This window comes from Harmonia axyridis, chromosome 7 (genome assembly GCF_914767665.1).
Source record: "Harmonia axyridis chromosome 7, icHarAxyr1.1, whole genome shotgun sequence".
NCBI classification, from domain to species: domain Eukaryota; kingdom Metazoa; phylum Arthropoda; class Insecta; order Coleoptera; family Coccinellidae; genus Harmonia; species Harmonia axyridis.
The window spans coordinates 37005265-37031654 of NC_059507.1; the positions used below are offsets into that span (position 1 = coordinate 37005265).

The 26390-nt window shown below is 35.9% G+C and overlaps 5 protein-coding genes and 2 long non-coding RNA genes across 8 annotated transcripts; 2 read left to right on the forward strand and 5 right to left on the reverse strand.

Annotated features, from left to right (window-relative positions):
• Nucleotides 1-2340: 2340 nt before the first annotated feature.
• Nucleotides 2341-3651, reverse strand: LOC123685394 (piggyBac transposable element-derived protein 4-like). The gene has a single exon (XM_045625050.1). It carries the CDS (start codon nt 3649-3651, stop codon nt 2341-2343), a length of 1311 nt encoding a protein of 436 aa, XP_045481006.1.
• Nucleotides 3652-5097: 1446 nt separating this feature from the next.
• LOC123683978 lies at nt 5098-13993 on the reverse strand. Its single transcript, XM_045623018.1, has 3 exons — nt 13625-13993; nt 5859-6015; nt 5098-5804 (listed from the first exon to the last, which is right to left on the reverse strand). The coding sequence occupies exons 1-3, from the start codon at nt 13791-13793 to the stop codon at nt 5168-5170; spliced, it is 963 nt and encodes a 320-aa protein (XP_045478974.1). The 5' UTR covers nt 13794-13993; the 3' UTR covers nt 5098-5167.
• LOC123683967 lies at nt 7039-10691 on the reverse strand. The gene is made up of 2 exons (XM_045623001.1): nt 7265-10691; nt 7039-7181 (listed from the first exon to the last, which is right to left on the reverse strand). The coding sequence occupies exons 1-2, from the start codon at nt 10596-10598 to the stop codon at nt 7072-7074; spliced, it is 3444 nt and encodes a 1147-aa protein (XP_045478957.1). The 5' UTR covers nt 10599-10691; the 3' UTR covers nt 7039-7071.
• Nucleotides 13994-14373: 380 nt separating the features above from the next.
• Nucleotides 14374-16795, forward strand: LOC123683976 (protein ALP1-like). The gene is made up of 2 exons (XM_045623016.1): nt 14374-14791; nt 15876-16795. Exons 1-2 carry the CDS (start codon nt 14490-14492, stop codon nt 16783-16785), a joined length of 1212 nt encoding a protein of 403 aa, XP_045478972.1. The 5' UTR covers nt 14374-14489; the 3' UTR covers nt 16786-16795.
• On the reverse strand, nt 14894-17302 carry LOC123683977. The gene is made up of 2 exons (XM_045623017.1): nt 16825-17302; nt 14894-15807 (listed from the first exon to the last, which is right to left on the reverse strand). Exons 1-2 carry the CDS (start codon nt 16997-16999, stop codon nt 14972-14974), a joined length of 1011 nt encoding a protein of 336 aa, XP_045478973.1. The 5' UTR covers nt 17000-17302; the 3' UTR covers nt 14894-14971.
• A 1983-nt stretch (nt 17303-19285) lies between these two features.
• On the reverse strand, nt 19286-19690 carry LOC123683985. Its single transcript, XR_006748084.1, has 2 exons — nt 19598-19690; nt 19286-19429 (listed from the first exon to the last, which is right to left on the reverse strand). It is a non-coding gene; the product is annotated as an uncharacterized LOC123683985 (long non-coding RNA).
• Nucleotides 19691-19710: 20 nt separating this feature from the next.
• On the forward strand, nt 19711-24700 carry LOC123683983. Of its 2 annotated transcripts, XR_006748082.1 has the most exons (4): nt 19711-20073; nt 20136-20804; nt 21342-21478; nt 24017-24700. It is a non-coding gene; the product is annotated as an uncharacterized LOC123683983 (long non-coding RNA). The 2 variants fall into 2 exon arrangements; XR_006748081.1 differs by having other exon boundaries at nt 19711-20804.
• Nucleotides 24701-26390: the final 1690 nt, after the last annotated feature.

The following is a 26390-nucleotide window of genomic DNA, read 5'->3' on the forward strand; positions in this document are numbered from 1 at the left end:
ATGCTGATTATTTTAGTATATTTCGTCAATTTGAGTTTATGATTATAACACGGTGTCATTATTGCAGTTTTGGCAGTATTTTTTATTTCTCTCACAGCACCCGTATTGTCTGATATCATAACCGTATATCAAACTGTTCCAATTCCTACACACCTTTCCAAAGGAAGTTGTACGGACTGTAATGGCGTTACTAGGCATAAACTGTAATTTAAAAAAATATAAGTTTAAAAAATGAGAACCGGAGAAAATTTAAATTCTTGAATTACCAAAAGCCCAAGTATAGAGAAACAGTTACTTACCTAGTTCTCATCTTCTCTCTTCTTTCTGCTCGTCTGAATAACTCAGTTTCCCTCTATCTTTCTGTCAAACTAGCTAAATAAGCCCTATCCCTTTCGTCTCCCAGCAATTTATCGTCATATCTATCATGAAATTTCTCTTCAGATGAACTGGAACATTCACCATCTGAAATACTTCTAGAAAGAACGATGTCACTTCCTTTATTAAACAAACAGTTATTTCAATGCTGATTATTTTAGTACATTTCGTCAATTTGAGTTTATGATTATAACACGGTTTCATTATTGCAGTTTGGCAGTATTTTGTATTTCTCTCACAGCACCCATATTGTCTGATATCATAACCGTATATCAAACTGTTCCAATTCCTACACACCTTTCCAAAGGAAGTTGTACGGACTGTAGCTCGCCTGAAACAATTTGGCCTAGGGATTTTCCTATCAATGATAACTCGTTTCCTCGATTTTTTATTGTCTGGTCTGCGCTTAAATTGTTTTGAAGCCCACCTTCATCGGCAGAGTCAGAGTCATCACTCTTATTTTCGTCAAAATTTATTTCTTCCTTTTTTTCTTTGTAGATTGCAAGTTGAGGAAGGCATCAATGAAGGTCAGAAAATCTTCCCTTGTTTCAAATTTGTTACTAGTGTCCAGTACCTAGTCTAGCCATAAGTTCTGATACAAGTAAAAGTGTGCATAACTCATCGAATATTTATTTTACGAAAAATCTACAGGAACCATTGAAAAGAGCACAAAATTCTACTCCAGATTACGTCAAAATTATTCAAAATGTCCCCCCCTTGCCCGCACACACTTCCGTAACCGCTCCGGCCACTCATCGATAGCAGCACGCACCCTTTCCATTGGGAAATTGGCTACAGCTCGCCGAATGCTGGACTTCAGAGCCTCCAAATTGATGTGAGGCTTGCTACAGGCATCCTCTTCAAGGTCCGTCCACAGTCGATAGTCGAGCGGATTAAGGTCGGGACTACCAGAGGGCCAATCGGTATGTTCAATGAACTCTGGCAAATTTTCTCTCAACCAATTTTGCGCTAAGCGCGACTTGTGGGCTGGCGCCGAATCTTGTTGAAAGATCCAATGTTCTCCGTGGAATAGGGTATCTTTGAGAGGTTCGACCACATTTTCCAACATCTCAACATAGACTTTTCCGTTGGTTTTGACCCCTTGTTCGCAAAAATGCGGCTCGGTAACGCCCTCATACGATGCACCCCACCATACCATCACACTGGTTGGATGATGGCCTCGTGAGATGCGTGGGACCTTATCCTTGGCTTCGTGAGATGATGTAGCATACACGCGGTCATTTTGGAGATTAAATTTCTGTTCGATGGTAAATATTTTCTCGTCCGTGAACAAGATTTTTTTGTACCAATTTCCGTCGTGCCGAGCTAAGAGCGCTTTCGCTCTTTCGCGTCTGATTTTCTTTAATTTCGGTGTGAGGAGATGGCCGGAGTTTTAGGTGCGCGACTTTGGTAACACTGTGAATAACCCCACAGTGTTACCAAAGTCGCGCACCTAAAACTCCCCTCTCTACGTTGACCGTAACTTGTGTATCAGAACTTATGGCTAGACTAGGTACATTCACAAACATAAGAACCAAGGTGACTTGTTCCTTGCCTGAAATATCAGGCGTTTCATAATAATCACGATATCTCCTTCTATACTATTGTCTGTTATTTTCTTCTCATCTAGTTTTACAGAGAAGATTTCTTCTGGCCATTCCATGTTTATCAGTTCCGTCAGATGCTCCTCATTCATTTCTTCCGTGAATTTTTTTTTCAAAGTCGCTATGGACAGATTTAATTCTATTTCTTCCGGACTAGTTTGAATTCCTGTCTCCTTATTGCATGGCATTATCGCACCATGTGTTTTCTTCACCTCTTCCTCCAGTATACCCTGGAGTCTCTTTATTTCACAAGCTGTTTCCGTGTTCTGGATATTTTCTTCTTCCAGTCTCCCCATAACTTCCATTACCCTTGAAAGAGCTTCCATCAGCGTTGCATATCTTTCGCTGTCCATACTTATGTTTATGGACGTTTCCATTCTCTTTTTGGCGGTACTAGTTGATACTCTGGGAAGCAAGCATTGCATACCATGTTTGCGTGTGTCAGGCAGATATGATTATTGCATTTTCTGCACGCGTAGCTCGACAATCTCCTTTTACTTCCTTCCAAACTACATGTGCTACGTTTTTTTCTGTTTTTTGGAACTTCTGGTGATTTCTCACGATCATCCCTAGGAAAAAATCGCTTTAGACGAACTTGAATACTAGTGTGTAGCCCTGACGTCATTTGGCTTCTGCGTCTCATGTGTTCTATTACCAGTTCATGACTCAACTGTTTCAGAAATCTTCTTCGTCTCAGTGGCTCTAATTGATTACAGAGATGAATCACTTGAGAATTGATGCCCCCCACATTCAGCATGGCAAAAAATATTTCCATTGGCCACCGTTTTATATTACGGTGTACATTGTAATTAGCGCACATTTGGTCTAAGGTGTCCACCCCACATTTAGTGGAGTTATAGAATGTAATCATCTCCGGCTTCTTCATATTTCCTGAACTGGGATCAATGTTATCGTCAATGTGAAGCGAAGATGCAAGAATAACATTTTTTCCTTTCCTCGGTATATATGAAACTAAAGTCGTCCCGTTATTGAAACCAAATAAACTGCTGTATTGTGTTCTCTCCTTCAAATCGATAAAAGAGTAGGGTAAATGTCTCTTATTTTTTCTGACTGTGCCAACATATGACAACCTTTGCGTTTTCAATTCATGGATGAGGTTGAAATCAGTGAACCAGTTGTCTGCAGTTATGTTGCGACCTGATCCAAATAATGGAGCTGCTAATCTTTTTACTACGTCAACAGGCTTATTGCTCACACGAAAGGGACCTTCCGGCTGTGTTCCAGCATATATTTCCATGTTAAATGTATAAAACATTTTGGCATCGACTAAAGCAAAAATTTTTATTCCATATTTGTTTGGTTTTGAAGGTATATATTGGCGAAATGAGCACCTGCCTCTGAAGCCTGGTAGCATCTCGTCAATGGTGACATTCTCAGCAGGATAATATGAATTTTGACAATTTATGATGAATTTGTCGAAAACTTCACGAATTGGAGCAAGGCGGTCCAATGTTTTCCGTTGGTTTCTAGTAGATCGATCATCAAAACGTAAGCAACGAATAAGGATCTTGAAACGTTTTATATTCATTACTAGTCCAAATTTTTCAATACCGTCACCTTCCTGTCCCCAGAGTTCCTCCAGATATTGACTATTGGATTTATAAGCCCCTGCTAAATATAACAAACCAATGAAAGCATGTATTTCAATCATGTCAGTGTGTCTAGCATCTCTATCCCTAGAAAATTTATGCTGGATGGTGTCTATATATTGGTTTGTGTATTTCACTATAATATGAATGATTTCATCAGTGAATAAACTTTTCCAACAATCTAAAATATTTTTAGCATTGGGCGCATTGCCCTTGCTACCAGGAAGGTTTACCATTATATGCTGAGACGGTGTACGCCGTTTATTTGAAGGTGGCTTTTTATTCCATTTAGTCTGTTTATCTCGTCCTAGATAAAATTCAATTTCGCTATTTGACGAATTCTCTTCATCAGATGATTGATCGTCCCCATCTTGTTCGGTTAATGAATCGCCTTCACGTTGCTCCACTTCATCAATTTCGTCGATATCACTCTCTTCACCCAAATCCACGTTTTCTGCAGGGTCTCTTGAATCATCATCCTCCAGAAAACGCATGAGTTCTTGAACGTGGGTTGGGTTATTCAGATCATAATTCTAACGTTCCATATCTGGTAAAATTCTGCAACAGAAGTAGAGAAAAAGCTCATTTGAAAACGAGTTCGAGCGCGGTGAGGCAATAAACGTAGAAATGGTTCAAACTAAATTTTAATTATGTTCTATTTATTCATAAAATGACTAACCTCAAATGTTTTGAATGAAAAAACATCCAGATACGTACCTTCAAAAATCGAACGAGTTCGGGCGCCGTGAGCCTAATAGATCAGAACGGAGCTGGACGTAATTCGGAAAGATAAAAAGCAAGACACTCTTTAGCAACACGATACACACACAACGTTGGGAAGCTACCGAAAGAACTGGGTCTCACTCTCGGGATTCGGGAATGCGAAGTAGAAGAGAGGGGATACCGAACACGATCGCTGTGCCTGACAGATCAGCCGCGCCCGACGGAGGGTTTAAATGGGAATGTTTCTTGCAAGATCTTCAAGTGCTCTTGGTAAGGTCTTAAGGCCTGGTTTCGGTAGGCATGCAGCAGCTGCAAGCAGCCGCTGCTTGCATCCGCTGCTACGTCGGAGTGGTTTCGCTTGTGCAGCCGCTGCGTGCAGCCGAACCGAACTATCGGGAGTCGCAGTGAGAATTCGACAGTCATGGAGTATGTACTTGCGCTCCATATTTTGGAAGAAGAGCAGAGTGAAATAATTCTGAAATACATGCAAATGAGAAATAGAAAAAGGCGAGCTGTACATTTGATGTATAAAAACAGGAGTGAGGAAGGTACCTTCAACAACCTCATAACAAGGCATCTAATAGATGATGAAGAAAAATTCCGTAGTTTTTTTCGGTTGAACAGGAATCAGTTCAATTATGTGCTACAAGCTATCAAAGAAAATATTACGAAGAAGCCAACTAGTTTTGTGAGAAGGCCTATATCACCTGAAGAAAAGTTGGCTGTAACTCTCAGGTAGGTTTATTAATTTCATATCTTTCATAAATATAGATAAACTCAACGTGTAACAAACAAAAATTTTATTCTCTCAATGTAACAAAAAAAAATTATACAAAAGGAACATTAAAATGTGCATTAATGCGTGTAATTATATGATGAAAAGCTTTGGCGCTCTGGAAATATTTGGCGTTCGTTTTCAGGAAATCCTAAGGATCCTGGAGGATTCGGTGGAAATAATGCTCCTTGTGAAAATCTTTGCATAATTGGCGATGAAGTTTGATGCGGATTCCGGTCAAAACTCCTCTCTGGTTGCGTACTCGTTTCCACTCTTGTGTGTCGAATTACTCCTTGTTGCAGATTTGCAGCTTCATTTTCTAAGTTCGTCAATATTTGCAAATGCTGTGTTTTCGCCGAAGATAAAAGATGTTTGGGTAACCGTTTGACAGACATAGCAATGCTTTTATAAAATAAATCTACATCATCTTCACATTCCGGATTTTTATTTTGAACGAGAAAATCTAAAATTTTTTCCCGCGTTTTCCTATTTTCTTTCATGAGTTGAAGCATATCCCCGTCATCAACCTGTGATTTTTTTCTTTTCTTTGATGAACTGGCCGAAGGTGTGCTTTGAAGGCTATCTGGAGATTGTACCATTGGTGGGGACTGAACTGAACATTCGTCAGGTGTCTGGTGATATTCGCTTTCACTATCACTGTTCTGCTCTTGAACTGCTTGAAAATCCAGGCTTTCCTCAATGATGTTCGAGAAACTTCTGAAAATTATATCAGTGGTTTAAATGTTTTTTTTTTAACTTTGTAGTAACTACCTTCTCTCTTCTGGAACATTATCCAGAAAACTAAGATGAGAAACTAATGGCCATTTCTGTTGATTTTTAGCTGCTGATCCTGTTCCAAGTTTACCTCTTTTCTTTTGTCGTCTGTACGTATCTCTAATCGTCCGCCACCTTTTTTTGCACATTTCATCTAAAAATAGAGCTTACAGTATATATATGACGACTTTTACCAACAACATTTTTTTTTACTCTTCATTATGAGATGAGGACTGAAAAAATTCCACATCCACATCTTTTAAATTAATAATGAATTTCTTTATTTCAGATACTTGGCTACTGGAGAATCATTTCGTTCTCTCTCTTTCGGATTTCGCATATCCCACACTTATATATTAGTCCAAGAGCCCGTGAGTGCCAGACCTTCGGATTTTCATAAAAGCTGAAAATTTTTCTATGTGTGTCCCTAGTACAGGTAAGAATGATCCCCACCCATGAAGCTGAGGCAGCGGTGGCTTTGGCAGGTAACAGGTAACAAAGGTGTATAAAATTCCATCTCAAATTTATCATAAAATAAAACTTAATTTTTTTATATTTGATTCATAATAATATCAAAACTCGCGTTGCTCATTGCCAGACAGTTAGTATGGTTGCAACCCTCTGCCGGACACCCTTAAACTATTATAATTTATAATTATACTTACGTTATATTATAAAATCTCAATTTTATATATAATTTTTTGGGGGCCTATTAATCTATGTTTACATGATAGCCGGACAGTTTCGACGGTTCTATCATCTTGCTAGACGCATTCAAAGTGAGCAGTAGTTCGGGGAGCAAGGAACGTATACAGTAACTAGTGCGAGTGAGACAGAGTGCTTGGTCTATTGCGGTCCTTCACTGCGCATCCACTGTTATCAAGTTCAAATTGTGCAGCTTATTTTTTTCTTAGTCAAGAAATTTCATTAAATAAATTTTTACAGTTTGAATAACAAATATTTAAAACAGTACTCAGTAAAATTGTTCTAATACAACTCCAATCATATCGAAACTCTAATAATTTTATTTATATTATTTTTCATTTTTACGAAGTTTATTATTTTCAATTCTATCAAAATTGTAAAGCCAATGAATTAAATGAATGAAATTAAATAAAGTAAATCAAATTTTATTGTTTATTATATCAAAGGGCAAATTTTTTTTAAAATAAAAAAGTTACAGAAAAATATATTTATTTTAATAAAATCTTTAAACATTTTCATCATTTTCATCGTCGTCGTCAATACATCCATATTCCTCGTCACTATTATTCCATTCTGTGGATTGATCGTCTTCAATATCGCCTTCTTCATTGTTTTCTGCAATAGTAAAAAAACCAAGTTAATTTAATTACAAATAGTCCAAAATTAATGTATAATAATTTAACATAATTATCAAATACCTGGAACTGTTTTTAGAGATTCGCTGACATAAGTCGGTAATTGATCTCCTTCAAACCATTTAAAATAGTAGTGGTCATTTTCCAGTATCCAACCATTATTTACTGGTTTATATGCTGTTGGCTTTTGTAAGTGAGCGTTGTTCCATATGCTACATATGTAATTCGCTCGCAAAAATTGCTGCCATAGCTCACTTTTGCAAGGTGGTAAACAGCTAGCATCGAAATTTTGCAACTTTTTTCGATTAAAAGCTTCGTTCACATCAGATACTGTATACGAATTAATAAACATTTGTAGCCTAGCAGCATCAACATCATTGATATCATTCATATTGTATAGATAGCATACAAAACTTTGAATTATATCGAAGATTAATACTTGTTCATTGTTATTTTCGATGATTTTGCTGTCACCAAACTTCATGAATGCTTGTTGAAACTCTACATATTTTTTTAACAATTTAAACGGTTTTAATTTTGCTTTTCTGTAAAATGCAGGATTGTAATCACATCCTGTGAAAGCGTGTAGTCCAGGTAAACTTCTGCAAATAGATTCTCCTAATTTGGCGTGTATATTAGTTAGGTCCACATATCTTAAATTATTTCCAGCTCCTGTAAGCATCCAAACATGTGATCCATCATTAAGACGATGCATGTGACTTAGCATTATAGCAGCAACATCGGTGTCAACAGTTCGAATCACAATGTTTGCTTCATGGTTAATTTTACACGCGTGGTACACTATTTTGGTGTCTGCTTCTTCATGCTCTGGGCAAGACAATTCCTCATTTACACCTGACATCACTTTTTTGGCCTCATTAACAGTAAACGAATGACATTTTCTGAAATTTATATGTATCATTTTATTGCCAATAAATGGCGCCATTTCGTCAGAAGCCCAGTGTAAAATAAAAAAATCAACTAGAGCTTCTTTAAAATTAGAATTTTTTAATTCTTTGACAAAGTCACTAGGACGGACTTGTTCAGGACCAGCAATAGTATACTCCAATTGTGCAGATTCAAATCGCAGAGAACGTTCGTATCCTTTTATCGATGGGGTAAAATACTGGTCGAAAACGACATCAATTCTTGACGCTTTTAATTGAGTTACCATCTGCAACATTTTTTTAGAAATGTCTCCGAATTTTCTAGGAACATTTTTCATTGTATGTAACAAAAAAAAACCGTCAATTATTAGAATATCAATTTGAGATGGCTGTTCATGCTCGGCCTCTTTCTCTAAACATTTCATCAAAGCAGATTTATCGGTCTTGCAAACGGTCCCATCCAAATGACACATTGACAACGGTACTGAAGTAATCGGGTAGGATAAGATTTTTGAAATGTCAATGCTGTAATCCATTGAGATTCCCAGCATACGTCCAAATAAATCCCTTTGAATTTTAACTTCTTGAATTTGTCCACCGACTTTAATTTTTTTTTTTTCATAATCTTTAGAAAAATTATTAATAGATTTTTTTTTAATAGCTTTTTCAAATCGCGTAATATCAGATTGGCATTCAGAAATGAATGTTTTTCGAAGGCTATCGCCGTTAGCTTCTAAATTTAATAGAAATTCTTCTACTGGCAGTGATGCGGACTTTCCTGATGAAATATTTACTAATTGGTCTTTGGGAACTTCTAAACTGAAAGGATTGATAAATTGATCGAAAGTTGCGACAAATTGTTGTAATTGTTTGGCGTTTTTCCTGATATTATGGGGATTCAAATCTGCTGAAATATCTTGATGTTTTTGTAGTCCAAGTTCAAGATAAACTTGACTTATAATTGTAGATCTCACATCATGGTTTCGAGCCCACCGTTGTCGCGCCGAAATTGAGTTAGTGAAGTGTATAACACCTGTCAGCCTTCTTGCAGCTTCTGCATTTATAGTTTGCTCTAGAACCAGGTCAATAGGTTGTCTTGAAAATGGCTTGGTAGTTCTTTTAATTCCAAAACAGCCTTTTAGGAATCCTTCATACAAATCAGGATGAGTTTTGTCAACTTGCAGTAGATTATCATAATATTTGACGCTCCACCTAGCATAGTTTTGTTGATTCAATATAAAAAAAATGCTTGTAATTTTAGGTAACACTGATTTAAAGAGTTGAAAATTTCCAGCACGAATACTTCGAGACAAGTCCAAGTAATGATGTATAAGATTTATATAAATTAGATAAAATTGTGACGTTTTACCATGCTCCCCGTTAAGGGTTTGTTGTTTGTAGATACCGTAGTTATTTATCAGCTCTTTAAGGCCATCATTTTCAATTTCAAACAAAGAAATTTTGCAATTTTGGAGTCTTTTAACTTCATCTATTATATCCTCAGTTAAGGTAATGTTATCATTTTGTAAAAATGATTTAAAATGTAGTATTTCTAGTCCTAATGCTACTAAAGGATGCAATCTTTTGCAGCGATTAAAGTGTTTTCCCTCTAAAAACCCATTAACTGAACCGTTTGCCAGCAAATTACTCTCAACCATTACAGTAGTCAACCCACAATCATTAATTACTTTACCGATAGCTTTGAAGTAAGCCATCATTATATGAAATGGTCCTAAATGAATGAATAAATTATCAAATGTTGGTTTTTCTGTAGCTTGTATTTGTAACGCTACTTTAGCTATAGCTAGATCGTAGGTTACCTGTATGTAGGGTTGCTGTAAATCTTCAGCTATTTTTTGGCTTTGTTTCATAGTTTCTAATACGATTGGTGTACTGGTTGGAGATGCATTTATCGGCGTCAAGTAAGATATATGTTGTTGTGGACTATCCTGATCATCAATCTGACTATTGAAACCAACCCACATAGGTACATCAGGTAATTCTAAAGCGTGACTAATCATCCATATGTTGTCAATTTCCGTGTTTATTTGAGAGTCTATACATTCTATATCATCGACTGATAATTGTAACTCACTTGTCATTTTGGGTTTCTTAGGGTATGGCATTTCATCTATATTTATTTCATCAAATGTTCTTCTTCTTCTTTTTTTATTCGGCGAAGTATTTTCACTTGAAACTTCGGACATTTCAGGCTCGTCAGTTGTATCTGCATCGATATTTTGGTATATTATTCCGACTGTGTCGTGTAAAGTATCCTTACCACTAGAAGTTTCAACAAAACGATCAAAATTATCGTATGCCACACCAGTAAAAAGCTCTGGTTTTTTTTTTATTTTTTCTGGACATAAGCTAGACTTTTTCATTGATGTAAATGTAGTTTCAGTTTCTAATTCTTCAACGCCTTGATAACTAATACAGTGTCCATATCTGTTTATAATGTCAATTATTTTTCTGCTGCTTGTTAAGCTTTTTAGAGTCATACCTAACATGATATGCTTTGACGTTTTAACTCGACCATCATGAACTCCGAAAATAACATCTTGACAATAAGAACGAACTAGACGAGAACATTTTTGGCCAGTCTTTCGTTTTTGGTTACATCCACCAAGAAGGGTAGAATAAAAGTCTGATAATTCTTCTGGTATTGAAACTTCTCCGGATATTAAATGCTGTGATGTTATATTTTTTGTTGATAATTTTTTTTTTTCTATTTGGAGTATTATTTTTCTCAGAATCAATGCAGATTTTTGTAAAATGTTTTCTTGTTGTAAATTATCCAGTACTGAATCATCGATGGCTTCTAGATATTTTGGAGCTAGTATTTTTTTATTACGAACAGTAAAGAATTTTATATCCTTAGAGAATACTTTTAAAATTTTTTCTTCAAGGTGGTGTGCTGTGAAAGTAGCTGTCATTTGAATAGAATTTTCTTGAAAAATTTTTTCTAATAAATCGATATATGATTCATGTAAATACACTAATAAAAAACACCGCCCTTTTTTAATCACATCTTCTTTAATGATTGTACTAATTTCGTTAAAAACTGTTTGATGATACTCCCGGTGATAATGCCACTCCGTTTTGCTAGGCGTTGCTTTTAATGAAGATAACTTATTATTAAAATCAACTCGGCATTCAGTATGATAATAGATTTTTGAGCCAGAAAAATTATCCAATTTATTAGAAAAATCTGTAAACTCTTCATGACTTTCAATATTAGGTTTGACACTATCTTTAAATTGCTGAACATCAGCTGCATGAAGCAGAATCATTCTCGATCGCACTTTTTTCTTCTTTTTATTACAAAATATACAAACAACTTCATTATCATTTTTACCAGCAATATTATCAGTCGAAATATTAACATCTTGAGTTACAAAATTATTATCAATAACTTCTGGTTCGAAAACGTCAGCAATATCTCGAAGAGTTGCAGATTGTAGACCTATTGATTCACAAATTGGAGCTGGCTGAGATGTCGTGGGAGATTCTGAGGGTACAGACTGTAAATGAGATTCATTTTCAGATGTCGAAGGTTGTGTTTCTGTGGACTGGGATAGTAAAATTAGTTGAGATGAAGATTCTGTTGACGAAGATTGTAGATCAGGTAGTTCGGAACTCAAATCTCGTATCGACGACAAGGTTGAAGATGAGTTGCTTGTAATTACACAACTCTCTTGTTTTTTTCCTTTTTGTTTTTCAGCACTTAATGGTTGAGAGGTGAAATATTTTTTCATAAGACCTGTAAATACCTTGTAACATACTCTGTGATAACCACTCTCGGTGTATTCACTAGGTAAAGTAATGTCTCTGTATTTTAGCTTATGTATTTTTCGTAATTTAAGAATAGTCTGGCATTTTTTTAAAGTTTCTTCAGAAAATAATATTATGTGTTCATCACTTTTCTTACAAACAAAGCAAACTATTTTTTCGTCACTCATGATAGCACTTTATTACAACTGATCACATTTATTTTATAAACTGCACAGAAAAATAATACATTTATTATGAGCATAGCCGTTCACCAGATAGTTACAATAAACAACAGCTGATGCGCAGTAAAGGGCCGCAATAGACCAAGCGCTCTGTCTCACTCGCACTAGTTACTGTATACGCTCCTTGCTCCCCGAACTAATGCTCACTTTGAATGCGTCTAGCAAGATGATAGAACCGTCGAAACTGTCCGGCTATCATGTAAACATAGATTAATAGGCCCCCAAAAAATTATATATAAAATTGAGATTTTATAATATAACGTAAGTATAATTATAAATTATAATAGTTTAAGGGTGTCCGGCAGAGGGTTGCAACCATACTAACTGTCTGGCAATGAGCGACGCGAGTTTTGATATTATTATGAATCAAATATAAAAAAATTAAGTTTTATTTTATGATAAATTTGAGATGGAATTTTATACACCTTTGTTACCTGTTACCTGCCAAAGCCACCGCTGCCTCAGCTTCATGGGTGGGGATCATTCTTACCTGTACTAGGGACACACATAGAAAAATTTTCAGCTTTTATGAAAATCCGAAGGTCTGGCACTCACGGGCTCTTGCTCTATATCAAAGATAGTGAAAGAGGTTTTAACAGCCATACGTGTTCAACTTTTTCATGTATTACTGCCCACTTCATCAGAAAACGACCTCAAAGTTAGAGCAAAGGAGTTTTGGGAACAATGGAATTTTCCCAACTGCGTTGGTGCCATAGACGGAAAACATATACGCATCGTATGCCCTCCAAAAAGTGGTTCTCTTTATTTCAATTACAAGGAATATTTCTCCATTGTCCTTTTAGCTATTGTAGACGCAAATTATAAATTTTTGGCAGTTGACATCGGATCATATGGCAAAGAAGGAGATAGTGGTATATTCTCCAAGTCTATAATGGGGCAGAAAATCTATCAGGGCACATTTGGTTTTCCGCCGGACAATGAATTACCGAACTCGGAAAGAAAACTACCATATGTAATTGTCGGTGACGAAGCATTCCGGCTGCATACAAATATTATGAAACCTTATAGCAGAGACCAAGCTAAACAAGATACTCATAAAGCCATTTTTAACTATAGATTGTGTCGAGCCAGGAGAGTTTCAGAAAATGCTTTTGGTCTATTAAGTAATACTTTCAGAATTTTTTATTCACCTATTGCAGTGGAACCATCTACGGTAGATATCATAATTTCTGGGGCCGTCTGCTTACACAACCTTATAAGAAATGACTATGAAAGGGCAAATAAGAAACATACAGAAGAAAATCAAGTAAAATTAGATGGACCCCTAAAAAATTTGATACCTCTCGCAAGAAGAGGAGGCTTTGCTAATGCAGATGGTTTCTTAGTTCGAGATAATTTCAAAGAATATTTTGTTTCTGAGGGTCAAATTGCTTGGCAAGAAATAATGGTAACAAAAACGTAAGAACGGTTCGAAATTTTGTATATTAAATTATAGAAAAAATGTTTCGTATTCTCATACTGAATTAAAATAAAAATATCAAAAATAAAAAGCGTTTTACCTGTTTTTTCCTCCATTTTCGAGGCGATCTTTTGCCATATATTATCCTTTATGAAATTATTTTTATAATCATTGTGAGAAGCATCATATATGCTTCTATTCATAGACACTAATTCTATTAGCATCATTTCCTCGTCCCGCGAAAATCGATCTACGCTCTGAACATTCATTTTTCACCCAACGTATGCTGCAGGGACGTCGCACAGACTGGTACCCCGAGCAGTCGGCAGTCGGGACGTTGCAGCTGCTGCCGCGATCGTGGCTCAAGCGAAACCACTTCTTCCTAGTTCCGAAGAAGCAGTGTATTTCAGAGCTGCAACGGCTACTTTGAGCTGCAGCTGCATGCAGCGGCTGCACAAGCGAAACCAGGCCTTTACATGCTTGACTGCTACATAAATGCAGAGAATGGCATACACATTTCATTATGAAAATCCCTGGGAACTCATTCCTGAACCTAGAGACTACTGAATTAAATTCACCATAAGGTTGCATCCATCAGAAGCAAATCCAATAATATTTTCTCTGGGAATTTGGTTTGAGTCAAAAGTCTCGATAATTTTTTGAAAATAATGTTCAGCTGTTCCTTGCTTCTCCATATCTTTGTTTTCATCAAACATTAGTACGAGCTCCCATAATAATGACTCTACCTTACACTGAAGTTCATCAAAATATCGTACTACTATGCAAGCAGATTTATTGACCCCTATATCAAAACACTTAAGAGCCCGTTCCCACTTATCCGATCAGTCTTTTTGCCCTGAAACCGGACGCCGGACGTGGGTGTTCACATTATATCCGATCAGTCTGTTTTGCCGGAAGGTCGGTGGTTCGACTCGCCGCCAGTTTACGTTTGTATTTTGTACGCGATGGACGGCGACGATGATGTTCTTATATTGTGGTGGTATTTGAGGCGAATGAGACGAAAAAGATGTAGAAAACGAAGACAACATTGGGTGCATCCTATACTTCGAGACCGATTTTCCACAGGGACATTTGAAACATTGATGGGAGAATTAAGGAATGATGAGGCGAAGTTCTTTAACTACTTTCGAATGTCTTTTTCCTCTTTCGACGATCTCTTGGGAAGAATTTCAATGGACATAAAATTACAAGACACAAGATTTAGAGAGTGCATTTGTCCACAACAAAGGCTGTCCATATGTTTAAGGTACGACCTTTTTTTCTCTTCAAATATTTATATAGGAAATGCTCTTCCAAGGTGGCTAGTTGGATTGGAAAATACTTTTAGGAGTTAAATAAAATACAGATATGTAATTATTGAAATATTTTTATGGAAAACAGTCACATGAGAGCTTTTGCTTTAGTACTCTTGATTAAGATATAATGACTAAAATTCCTCAAAATCATAATTTGATACACTTGATGCTGCTGAAGATTGTTGAGAATGATACGATGACTGAGAGGTTGGTGATGGTGAATGTACGAACGCTGCCGTTTGCTGAATAGATTGTAATGCACTTGTCGCTGCAGGAGATGGTTGAGAATGATACGATGACTGAGAGGTTGGTGATGGTGAATGTACGAACGCTGTCGTTTGCTGAATAGATTGTAATGCACTTGTCGCTGCAGGAGATGGTTGAGAAAGATACGATGACTGAGAGGTTGGTGATGGTGAATGTACGAACGCTGCCAGCTGCTGAAGAGGTTGTGTATGGTATCCACGATATGGATCTTGCCATTCAGTTTGATAATCATATCTTTGGAAACCAACTCTATTTCGGCCTTTGATTTTTTGTATTAGAGCTAAAACTCCTGCTTGGAACTCTAAAGTTTCATCCATTGTGAAAGAATCGACGGCGGGTAATACACCCTTGAAAAAAAGTAAATTTGGATTTTCTTTTTGTTGTGTCATCCTAGAGTCCAGGAACTTAGATATCTTTTCATCGACGTCTGTTGTGCTCTTCGTGCTTTTGGGAATCGAAGGTTTACGAAACTCAGTTGCATTACTAGGACCACTTTGTACATTTCCTTCATCGCAGTTTTGAATAGACTCTTGGGTTGATCTTGGCTCATAAACCTTCTTTAAAAACATCAACTGTTCTTCGTGTATATAACGTCGAGACTTTTTGGCAGCAGATCCAGATTTTTTTTCATCTTTCTTATTTTTCATCGATTTTCGCCATGTGTCTCGAATGTTGTTCCATTTATCAGATACAGATTTTCCTGCAAACAAATAATAATATCATAAAGTTCTGTTGTTTAAGTGTTTCATCCATTTTATTTGTTTTCAGATATTTTGCTTCTGGGTGTTCGTTTAAGGAACTCCACTACTCATATAGGGTAGGAATATCGACTATTAGTAAAATAATAAAAGAAACAAGCGTCATTATTTGGAAGAGATTATGCACAGATTTCATGAAGTTGCCTGATACAGAGGGAGAATGGGAAGCCATTGCAAATGGATTTGAAACAAAAGCTAACTTTCCTCATTGTCTTGGAGCTGTAGACGGAAAGCACATCAGAATTATAAAACCATGCCATAGTGGTTCCATGTTTTTTAATTATAAAGATTATTTCTCGTTTGTATTACTTGCTGTGGTAGATTCAGAATACCGATTCATCTACATAAGTATTGGTTCATATGGGAAAGAGTGTGATTCTACCATATTAAAGAACAGTACCTTTTGGCAAAAGTTTAATGATGGTTCATTAAATATACCAAACCCCAAGCCTGTGCATGAAACCATACATGAAGAAATGCCGTATGTACTCATTGGGGACGAAGGCTTTAGCTTAACACCGAATCTCTTGAGACCATATGGGGGTACACATCTAGATCATGAAAAAAAAATCTTCAACTATCGCTTGAGCCGAGCTAGAAGATATGTTGAGTGTGCCTTTGGTATTCTAGCCAATAAATGGAGAATCCTGCATCGGCCGATAGATCTTCAAATAGAAACGGCGATTAACGTCATAAAAGCTTGTACGGTTTTACATAACTTTGTCCGAGATAAAGACGGTATTAATTTACAACAAAACCCAATAAGTATGGAAACAAGTGAAGAAACGGGCCCGTTTCCACGTCGTCCACATCCTCGACCGTGTAGAGGTGGTCCTACTGCAAATATAATTCGAAGAGCATTTGCTGAATACTTCTCGTCTGATCTTGGTTCAATACCTTGGCAGGAAACAGCTATATGAAACTACCTACACATAGCATTGAATAAAAAATTAACTTACCATATTTTTTTCTTTCCTTTTCGTCCAATTTCTCGAATTCAGGATTTAATATTAAGCAAATTTCACGCCATGCTTCTAATCGTCGATTAGTTAATTTGTAATCGTCCAAAGTTTTATCCCACAATACGGGTTTATTTTCGACTAGCGATATTAACGCGCAAGCGTCCACGTCCATTTTCCACTAGCACTAACAACTAATGAGACTAGCGACGCGAGAAAGAGCGGGCTCGTCTTCAGTCTTGACCATAGATTCATCTATGGTCTTGACGGAACGTTCGTTCACACTCATCCGATCCGGGCGTTTTGACTGATCATCGCAGTGGCAAAATGTCCGTCAAATAAATCGGATCAGTCTTTATTCCCGGATCAGTCATAATGTGAACAGCTCCTATGGAGCTGTTCACAAATTGTACTGCCACTGGCACATCCGTCTATTTAGACGGACCGGGAAAATAGACTGATCGGATAAGTGGGAACGGGCTCTAAGAGGTAAGTATTTGAGGCCCCGGACTCGCTTTCCCAACGTACTAGCGGCCGGAACCTCCACAGGAATATATCAGGAAAGGGCAAGGTTGGGGTAAGTATATGGGGTTTGGAGGAACATAGGAAATTAGGGTATGAGGAATGCGGCAAAGGCTGGGATTGGTCGTGCCACAATTCTTGCCCGCCGGTTACCCGGTGGTATGCTTGGGTTTTCTTGTCGGGGTTTTCCTTCCCTTAGCCTTTGGGGTCCATTCCCCTTAGCACAAGGCAGCACTGATTTGGTCCGCCCCGAGTATTTCATTTCCTCGGTACCACCCATATCTGGGAGGCGTGCCCCTATCCGCCACCTGGGGAGGCGCCTGATGGGAGTTTACTCTCCTCACGGGAGTTATTTCTAATCTGCAGCAGTCTATAATATGATTTTGCGAGGATTTACTAATGTAGGTGGCTCTGATAGATGAGTTTTTCAAGTGACTTTCCAAACCGAGTCACCTGTATCGACCTTGAAGCGAAGCAATGCTCTAAAGTTCCCTTCATTCCGTGAGGGTGTTTGGCCAATTTTAATCTTACCATCATCCCGATGTCCTCTGAGGGGAATATTTTGTCTACAAACCTTTAATATAGTTTTGACAATATGTTATGTTTCGATGTTACGGCTTTGACTGCCATGTTCATTAGCCAGGCGATCGGTAAGAAATATGCCAATGAAGGTATGCGGAAGCACATTCGCATGTGCAGCTTTACATCAACTAAATCACAAATATAAACAGGTGTATAGATAAAACATTTACTACATCAAGCGCCCTTTCTGCTATTTTTCTTTGTCGGCTTCCACACAATACTGGAACACACTATTGGCATTTTCTTCTATTGCGAATAAAACTATATTTGATAGCGGGTGTACTGAAGTTTTTTGGTTTAGCGGATTTTCTATTTTTAATAACAGCGAAAGTTTCTACAATTTCGAAGCGGGCGAACTAATATAATTCCGAATGAAAACGGGAGCAATATCCTTCAACGTAAACAATTAACTCAATACTGAAACTTTTTGATATACGTTTTAGTGCGCTTCTTCCAGGACAATTCAACAATTTTCGAACAACATAACGTAAAATTTTGTTTTTCTGATAATTCCGAGACTACGAATTCGATCGGGGTGAAATCTCCCACGATTTCATTTCACTCAAAATTTCATGCTAATGGCGTTGCTAGGCATAAACTGTAATTTAAGAAAATATAAGTTTAAAAAATGAGAACCGGAGAAAATTGAAATTCTTGAATTACCAAAAGCCCAAGTATAGAGAAACAGTTACTTACCTAGTTCTCATCTTCTATCTTCTTTCTGCTCGTCTGAATAACTCAGTTTCCCTCTCTCTTTCTCTCAAACTAGCTAAATAAGCCCTATCCCTTTCGTCTCCCAGCATTTGATATCATATCGTCATATCTATCATGAAATTTCTCTTCGGATGAACTGGAACATTCACCATCTGAAATACTTCTAGAAACGCTGATGGCTTTTCTTTTTGAATCAGAGCTAGTTTCTTTCTCTCAAACTAGCTAAATGAGCCCTATCCCTTTCGTCTCCCAGAATTTGATATCATATCGTCATATCTATCATGAAATTTCTCTTCGGATGAACTGGAACATTCACCATCTGAAATACTTCTAGAAACGCTGATGGCTTTTCTTTTTGAATCAGAGCTAGTTTCTTTCTCTCAAACTAGCTAAATAAGCCCTATCCCTTTCGTCTCCCAGCATTTGATATCATATCGTCATATCCATCATGAAATTTCTCTTCAGATGAACTGGAACATTCACCATCTGAAATACTTCTAGAAACGCTGATGGCTTTTCTTTTTGAATCAGAGCTAGTTTCGATGCTATAACTGCAGCTAGCTTGCTCTTCTGAGTTATTGCTAGCTTGGATTTCAGAGGGAGGCCTACTTTTGACCTTTGACTTTGATTGACTTGATTCATCTTCTGCAACACTTTCAGATTCAGAACTTGCCTCATCCCCTGAATCACTGCTAGAATCGTTTCTAGCTTGGACCTCTGGGTGGCAGCTAGCTTGCTCTTCTGAGTTATTGCTAGCTTGGATTTCAGAAGGAGGCCTACTTTTGACCTTTGAATGAGTGTTAGATTCATCTTCTGCAACACTTTCAGATTCAGAACTTGCTTCATCCCCTGAATCACTGCTAGAATCGTTTCTAGCTTGGACCTCTGGGTGGCAGCTAGCTTGCTCTTCTGAGTTATTGCTAGTTTGGATTTCAGAAGGAGGCCTACTTTTGACCTTTGAATGAGTGTTAACCCTTATGACAGACCGATTTACCCTCACCTAACTTAAAAAATACCATTCAGGACGTCATGACTTCAACCACATTACTAAGGCCGCCGGGAATATCTACGAAACTTACAGAAAATCTTCAATCATATTATAATAAATATTCTAATAATATTCACACAAAATAATTTCAGAAGATATTTCATATTTCTTAATCAAAAGTAGATTGAAGGATGTGTGTGTCTTCATTTCCGTTTCGAAGTACGTTGACAAGAGAAATACCAAGTTAACTTCATATTCCCGGTGAACTGTAGAATTAATATCGCCTCATTAAATCGATTGTCATCATATTTACGTTGGTCATGACGTCACTAGAATTTTGTTATATTTACTTGTTAGTTTTAGAAATAAAGTACATCAACACATGATCTGCCTTTTGGTCACAACCCTTGAGTCCTTAAAAATCCACTATCTTAGAACCCAAGGTAACGTTGTGACTAAGATGCATAGAATACCGGGTGTGTTTACTAATTCGATTTTGTTTCAGACTTTTTGAGAGACCCACCTGTTGCGTTGGTGTTCTGCTTCACCAGAGTTCTGTTAGGGGGCGCTGTTCAAAAATGTTCGAATTGCCGCTGTCAGATGAAATTACAATCAGTATTTTCAAACTTAGCTTCTTTGAAATTGAAATTTTTTTCTTTTCTATATAATTAATCATTCATTGTTCGTAGTTTCATTATAGTTTTGTTCTTCAGTTCTTGTTATTTTAGGTTAGTTTATTCCAGTAGTTAGTTCGTAAGAAATAGTTTTAAATAGTGTATATATATATAGGATAATTTTCGTGAAATATGGCGATTTTGTATGAGCAGTGCAAAGATGGAGATTCATGTTTATTCAGTTCCGAAGGTAAATACAAATTATCCTGTAGTATATCCAACGGAGGCGATCCATAACTTACAGTGGAGGTGATATTGGGTAGGTGAAAAAACTTTCAGTCAAACTCCACCAAATACTTTTAGCGGGAATTAATTCTTGTAAACAGAGAAATGTATCTGGGGGTCAGACCTCTTCTCAAACATTCATTATTGAACCATATATCTAACATAACCATTTTTCTCTTCAACAGGTTCTTCTTTTGACCTCGGATCAGTGCAACCCGACTAGCATAGTTTATCCAACGGAGGCGATCCATAACTTACAGTGGAGGTGATATTGGGTAGGTGAAAAACTTTCATCCTGTAGTGATAATTACACTCATTAGCATCAACCTAAACCATAATACAACTCATATTTTGAATAGTCCTTGTCCATTGTCCAATGTCGATCATTCTAATAGGGTTACCATAGACCTAATATATTACGGATATCAGATCTATGAGGGTTATAAGTATTTAAATCTTACCAAATATTATGGATTGTTGAAAGAATTTACCAAAAGAGAAATATAAATCTAATATGAATAACAAACAAGAAGAAATGTCGTGGAACACTTCCAACACATTAAGTTATATTCAAGCTGAAGTTTACTTATTGAATAAATGAAGAATTTTTGAAATCCCATCTCTACTAACACACAGATATGGATAAATATTCCAGTATGTTTTCAATCCAGTGTCTGATATCTTAAACCGATCATTGGATAGTAAATGTGAGAATACAAGCAAACAAAATGTTATGCACGTTCATCTTCACTTGTTTTCAATGGAATATTTTATTTTTTCCATGGTAGCTGATGAAAATCTATAATTTCTAGGATGAGAACAGGCGGAAGCAATGGATAGATTCTGTGGGGAAATATCTACCTGTGGGTGCATTTATTTGCTCAAAGCATTTTCCCATTCAGTCCATTGGTGCTCTGTAATTTTTGAAGGGTTCCAAACCATCATTCATGTAAGTATTCACTGTATTCAGTATAATAGAATTAGAGGGGTTATTTTATTAGGTTTTGAAAATTATACCCCTTATTGGAAGCCCATCATGCAAATGAGAGGATACATATTAATTTCTAAAGCATAGTAAGTACCTAAAAATCAACATGCACTTGTAGTATTGAAAGCAAATGTAATCACAAACAAATGAAAAAAGAAGCTCAAATGGTGTTATCAAATTGCAAATATTAATATATTGATACAGAGAGACAAATTCCTTATGTCTTTTCTATTCAGTTCTTGAAGGGAGATTTTATTGTTTTTGGTTCTGCTCAAGCATGACAATGCCCCCCAACAAATTTTTCATATGGTGATTGGGTTCTTGGAAAGCTATTCTGAAATTAATGTGTAGAGGAGATATACAGGTCTCTAGTATTGAAATGAAAATATGTATAAAAAAAAACTTTGACCTAGGTGTAGATAAGTTTAGTTATAAATTTTTAAATTTTGTTTTCATTTCGAAAGAATCCATCAATAAACAGTATTATTATTTTATTTTCAATGATGACTAAAACATTTTTGATCATATTTGCCTTGATACTTTCCACTATAACCCCCATTATTCACTATGTTCATCATTGAAAGGCTTCTTCTGGGAACAAAATCAGTTAAAGATTTAAATTTTTTCAAAAACTTTTCTTGAAAGACAAGTTTGGGTAAAGTAATAATGAGAATAATTAATAATGAAGTAAAGAATTTCAAAAACTATTAGAAAAGTGGCTTTTTTTACACCTTTTGTCCATATGTTGAAAGGAAAAAGATTCTGGTTCATGAGTCATTTTTTACAGATTATACTGGGGGTTTCATTCAGAAAAATCGAATTGAGTTAAAATGTTTTTAACAAAATTCTAAATAATCCAGAGAGCTTGTTAGTGAACAAATAACAAAAATACTACTAATTCTTCAATTTTAAAGTCTGCATAAAATATTTCCAAAATCAATTCAAATTAAATGTATGAACTCCAGAAAACTCATTGGCCGAATATGTAGCTGGCTTGAATAGGTATGACAGCTCTATATGGAAACCAATCAAGTCAAAAAGAAAGCCAACAAAACGAGTCGCACCACTCAAAAATGTAACAAACACAAATCAATGTTATGTGGAGAGAGTCAGTATTGTCCTAGAAAATGAAATTCTTTTTTATAAAACAATTATAACTCCAATTTGGACGTACGGAATTGAAATTTGGGGATGCGCAAGCAAGTCAAATATAGCTATCATCCAAAGGTGCCAGTCTAAGATACTGTGTATGATATTATGCACTGCTTTCAGATCAGAATAATTCAATTAATTGTGTGCCGAGTACTAGTTCAACAGATTCAAGTTCAGATATCAGAAATAACCAACCGAATACTACTGATACTGTTTCCCTTTTTGTGAAGAAAAGATCAGGCATTTCAAATTGAATCAATATCAAGGAAAAGAGTCATTTAACAAAGAGAGAAATTTATTTATATTAGGAAATGTCGAAGAGAGCAGTTGTGTAAGATTTAAGAAAAGGGAGCTATATTTTCACTCCATATTGCTCTATTGCTATCACCTTATATAATCAATAAAGCATCTCATCGATAGACCCGATACGATAATTTTTTTAACATGTGTATAAAGAAAAGAAATATAAACAAGCCACGATGCGACAACATTTCCAAATAATAATCAGATCTTAGTCTCCAAGTCTATTGATCAGTTAGCTATTTTTCCATTTTTCCGGTGTTCTACCAAGTTTTCGAGTTTTTCGCAAGTTTCTTTCTTAGTGACCTATTATTTCCACTCTCGAGTGTTGAAAGTGTGTGTATTAATTTTTCCACGGCTTTCATTCCGCCTGCAATGTATGTATAAAATAAGTTCTTTTTCGATCGAATCAAGACGCAATTGCGTTTCTCTGAAAAAATAGAAGGTTTTATCAAAAATAACAACAATAATAATGCAAAAATAGAACTCTTATTCGATTTTCCTCTGCACAATCAAATCGAATAAAAGACTATTTTAACAATTCTGAAAATTCAATCTAACATTTAAAGAAAATAACCCCCATTTATTACAAAACACTTTAAACAATTTCATTATGCGATTTGATCCTACTTTTCTATTATTTCTATTCGATATTAATCGAATATTTTTAATTACATTCGTGTAATTTTAATATATTTCTGAAATCTACTTTCTTTCTAGAATTTTCACGGTTCATCTCGATTTTAATTTACTGCGTAGAAAATTAACTTTTTCGACAACAACCAAAAGATATCTAATAATAAAAATAATACACTTTTCCTTGAATTTTCGTCAGTTTTCACGTTTCACTTTTAATGACAGATCACTATTCTTGTTATATATTACCCACCCAGGGCCTCTATTCCCCTCCGGCCCCGTGAGATTGTTGGCTGGATTGAAAAAAATTACATTCTCTACGAGATTTCACCAAATTGATTTCCTAGCTATTTGTTTGTCTGTCTGTCTGTTTCTTCGTTAACCGTCACTTATTTTCTCTTCATATTTCAGATCCCTGGTCGCTTTCAATCTGGCTGACACTACACGTATAAGATACGATGGTACGACGAAACCTTGTTACAATTACAAGGTGTTGACGATGATGAAGGAGAATTACGGCTTCAAGTGCCATCGTGAATTCAGTTATTTGCTGAAGACGCGCCCACCGTTTGGCGACGAGTCGATGCCTTCGTCCGAGATAAACGTACGTTGGCGAACGACATCGTCGAAAGCTGTGAGGAAGCGATGCACCGGAATTATAATCCGGATTTTAAATTTTACACGGTATGTTTTATGGATTATTTGCTACCATAGTCCAGTAACGGTCTGCATATCATCTTGTAAATTGAACTGGCTGTTTTGATGTTGATTCCTAAGTTCTTGTACGTGAGTGATCTGAAGTGTCCGGCTCGTGTGATGGCTGCATTTTTCTGTACCTTCATATGGCGTTTGAAATTGAGTTTGTTTCTAATAATTGTATATTTCATTTTCTTATAATTGTATATTTCATTTTCTAATAATTGTATATTTCATTTTCTAATAATTGTACATTTCATTTTCTAATAATTGTACATTTCATTTTCTAATAATTATATATTTTATTTAATTTCCATTTAATAATTAATTTGTATTTTCGATTCTTTCTCAATCTATTTTGTTTCAATAAAGTCTATTCACATAATAACAAAAACCCAATATGAGTTTCCTACCTACGTCAATTTTACAAGTGTGATTTGAGTTTATTTAACAAACTTGAAGTATTGCTCTGAAAACAGAGATTTCATCTTAAAGTCTACTATTCACATAATAACAAAAAACCCAATATGAGTTTCCTATCTTTCTCAACTTCACAAGTGTGATTTGAGTTTATTTAACAACTTCCATATTCCATCGAATCAAATAGGCACTATACATGGTAAGAAATATTCTTGGATATCTTAAGATATTTTTTTTATCATATTAACATATTTTTGTATTTTATGTTTGTTATTTTTCACATTTGTTCACTATGGTTTAAATATCAATAGAAAAAATTTTTGTGGACTACTCTTTTAATTTAATTTGGGGTATGTGTCGATACTTTCAGTTTCATACAAACGTCTGTTATTTTTCTAATATTCAAAAATCAACGTTTCTCTTATTGTAATAAAGACTTGAAAAAAATCATTCATAACCTTCAACCTTCTTTCAAGATGATAAAATAGCAAGTTCTTAAGAAGGTGATCCATTCTTAAGGAACTACCAATAATTGATCTCTTATAGCAGTTCAGAATTTGTTTAAAACAACATCATTTGTCAATCCACAGCTAACTGAGCTTAGTTTCCAAGTTGTCGACAACATTGAAATTTGAATAGAACAAAAAAGTGAGTGAACTAAATGTTAAAACTGATAACATCTATATTTCTGATTTCTGTGGTTTGGTGCGATAGCAAAATACTGATACCGATCTTAGAAGAAAGAAAAATATGTGCCACCAGTGAGTAGAACCATACTAGTAAATTCAATTGCATGTACTTTGAAATGAACTACCATTGGACATCTACTTGCAGTAACTTCCAGCAGCTGGATTCAGACTGCAGATGAGAATAGGTACAAGGAAATAAAATTTGTTTCTGTTGCTTGCATAACAATCATCGGATCAGATATTGTAGATAGAAAGAAGTTCTGACAAAGATGGTTGTAATAAATTCCATTGAGGCTTACTAAATCAGAATATTCCCCGCAGCACCAATTTCTGACAGAAAAAATGAGATATCATGCAAAAAAAAGAGAAAAAGTTTTATTGCGCATAGATCCTATAATTTTGAAAGAGCCTAAAAACGAAGTTCCAACATGAAAGGTCCATTATAAACATATAAAAATATAAAGAGTTAACCTAATTTTTGGGAACTACAGGTTCAACTGATCCTCTGAGAATGCGTTTGACAAATTCAACAGTTAATGAAGAGAATGATTCACACCACTATCAAAGGACAAAATGATAATCATGAACATACTGTCACGTACAGGCTCACGCCTCTGTGATTATATGTTTATACCCTGTAGCTTACAGAATAAATCATATTATTATTAATTTAATTTAATTAATCTTGTGACAGCAAAGGTAATTATGGAACAATATTATATGGATCACTATTTAGACAGTGATCGTTCTGTGGATTAGGTATTAGATTTGATAACTAGGGTCCAAGAGGTTCACAAGAGAGATGGTTTCCATATAATATATGGGACCTTAAAGAAAGGAGATTGTTATTGAGCAAAGTCCATCCAAGGAAATTGAGGAAATTTTAGAAGAGAAAGCAACAACTACTAAAGAAAAATGTTGATAATCAATTGATAGTCAATTTGTTACCCTCTTGGGTTTCTTTACCACTATGCTATCAG

Bases quoted from the DNA above. Each gene is read 5' to 3' on its own strand.
- LOC123685394 (XM_045625050.1), bottom strand. From the start codon at position 3,651: ATGATTGAAATACATGCTTTCATTGGTTTGTTATATTTAGCAGGGGCT.
- LOC123683967 (XM_045623001.1), bottom strand. From the start codon at position 10,598: ATGTTAGGTATGACTCTAAAAAGCTTAACAAGCAGCAGAAAAATAATT. The intron at 7,182-7,264 runs GTATTTGATAAT...TTACTATTGCAG, and splicing joins ATCTCTAAAAACAGTTCCAG to AAAACAATGAAGAAGGCGAT.
- LOC123683978 (XM_045623018.1), bottom strand. From the start codon at position 13,793: ATGAATGTTCAGAGCGTAGATCGATTTTCGCGGGACGAGGAAATGATG. The intron at 6,016-13,624 runs GTAAAACGCTTT...CTCTATTTTTAG, and splicing joins GAAAATGGAGGAAAAAACAG to ATGAAATGTGCAAAAAAAGG. The intron at 5,805-5,858 runs GTAGTTACTACA...TATAATTTTCAG, and splicing joins AATGTTCCAGAAGAGAGAAG to AAGTTTCTCGAACATCATTG.
- LOC123683976 (XM_045623016.1), top strand. From the start codon at position 14,490: ATGGACGGCGACGATGATGTTCTTATATTGTGGTGGTATTTGAGGCGA. The intron at 14,792-15,875 runs GTACGACCTTTT...ATTTGTTTTCAG, and splicing joins AGGCTGTCCATATGTTTAAG to ATATTTTGCTTCTGGGTGTT.
- LOC123683977 (XM_045623017.1), bottom strand. From the start codon at position 16,999: ATGGACGTGGACGCTTGCGCGTTAATATCGCTAGTCGAAAATAAACCC. The intron at 15,808-16,824 runs GTAAGTTAATTT...ATTTGTTTGCAG, and splicing joins AAAGGAAAGAAAAAAATATG to GAAAATCTGTATCTGATAAA.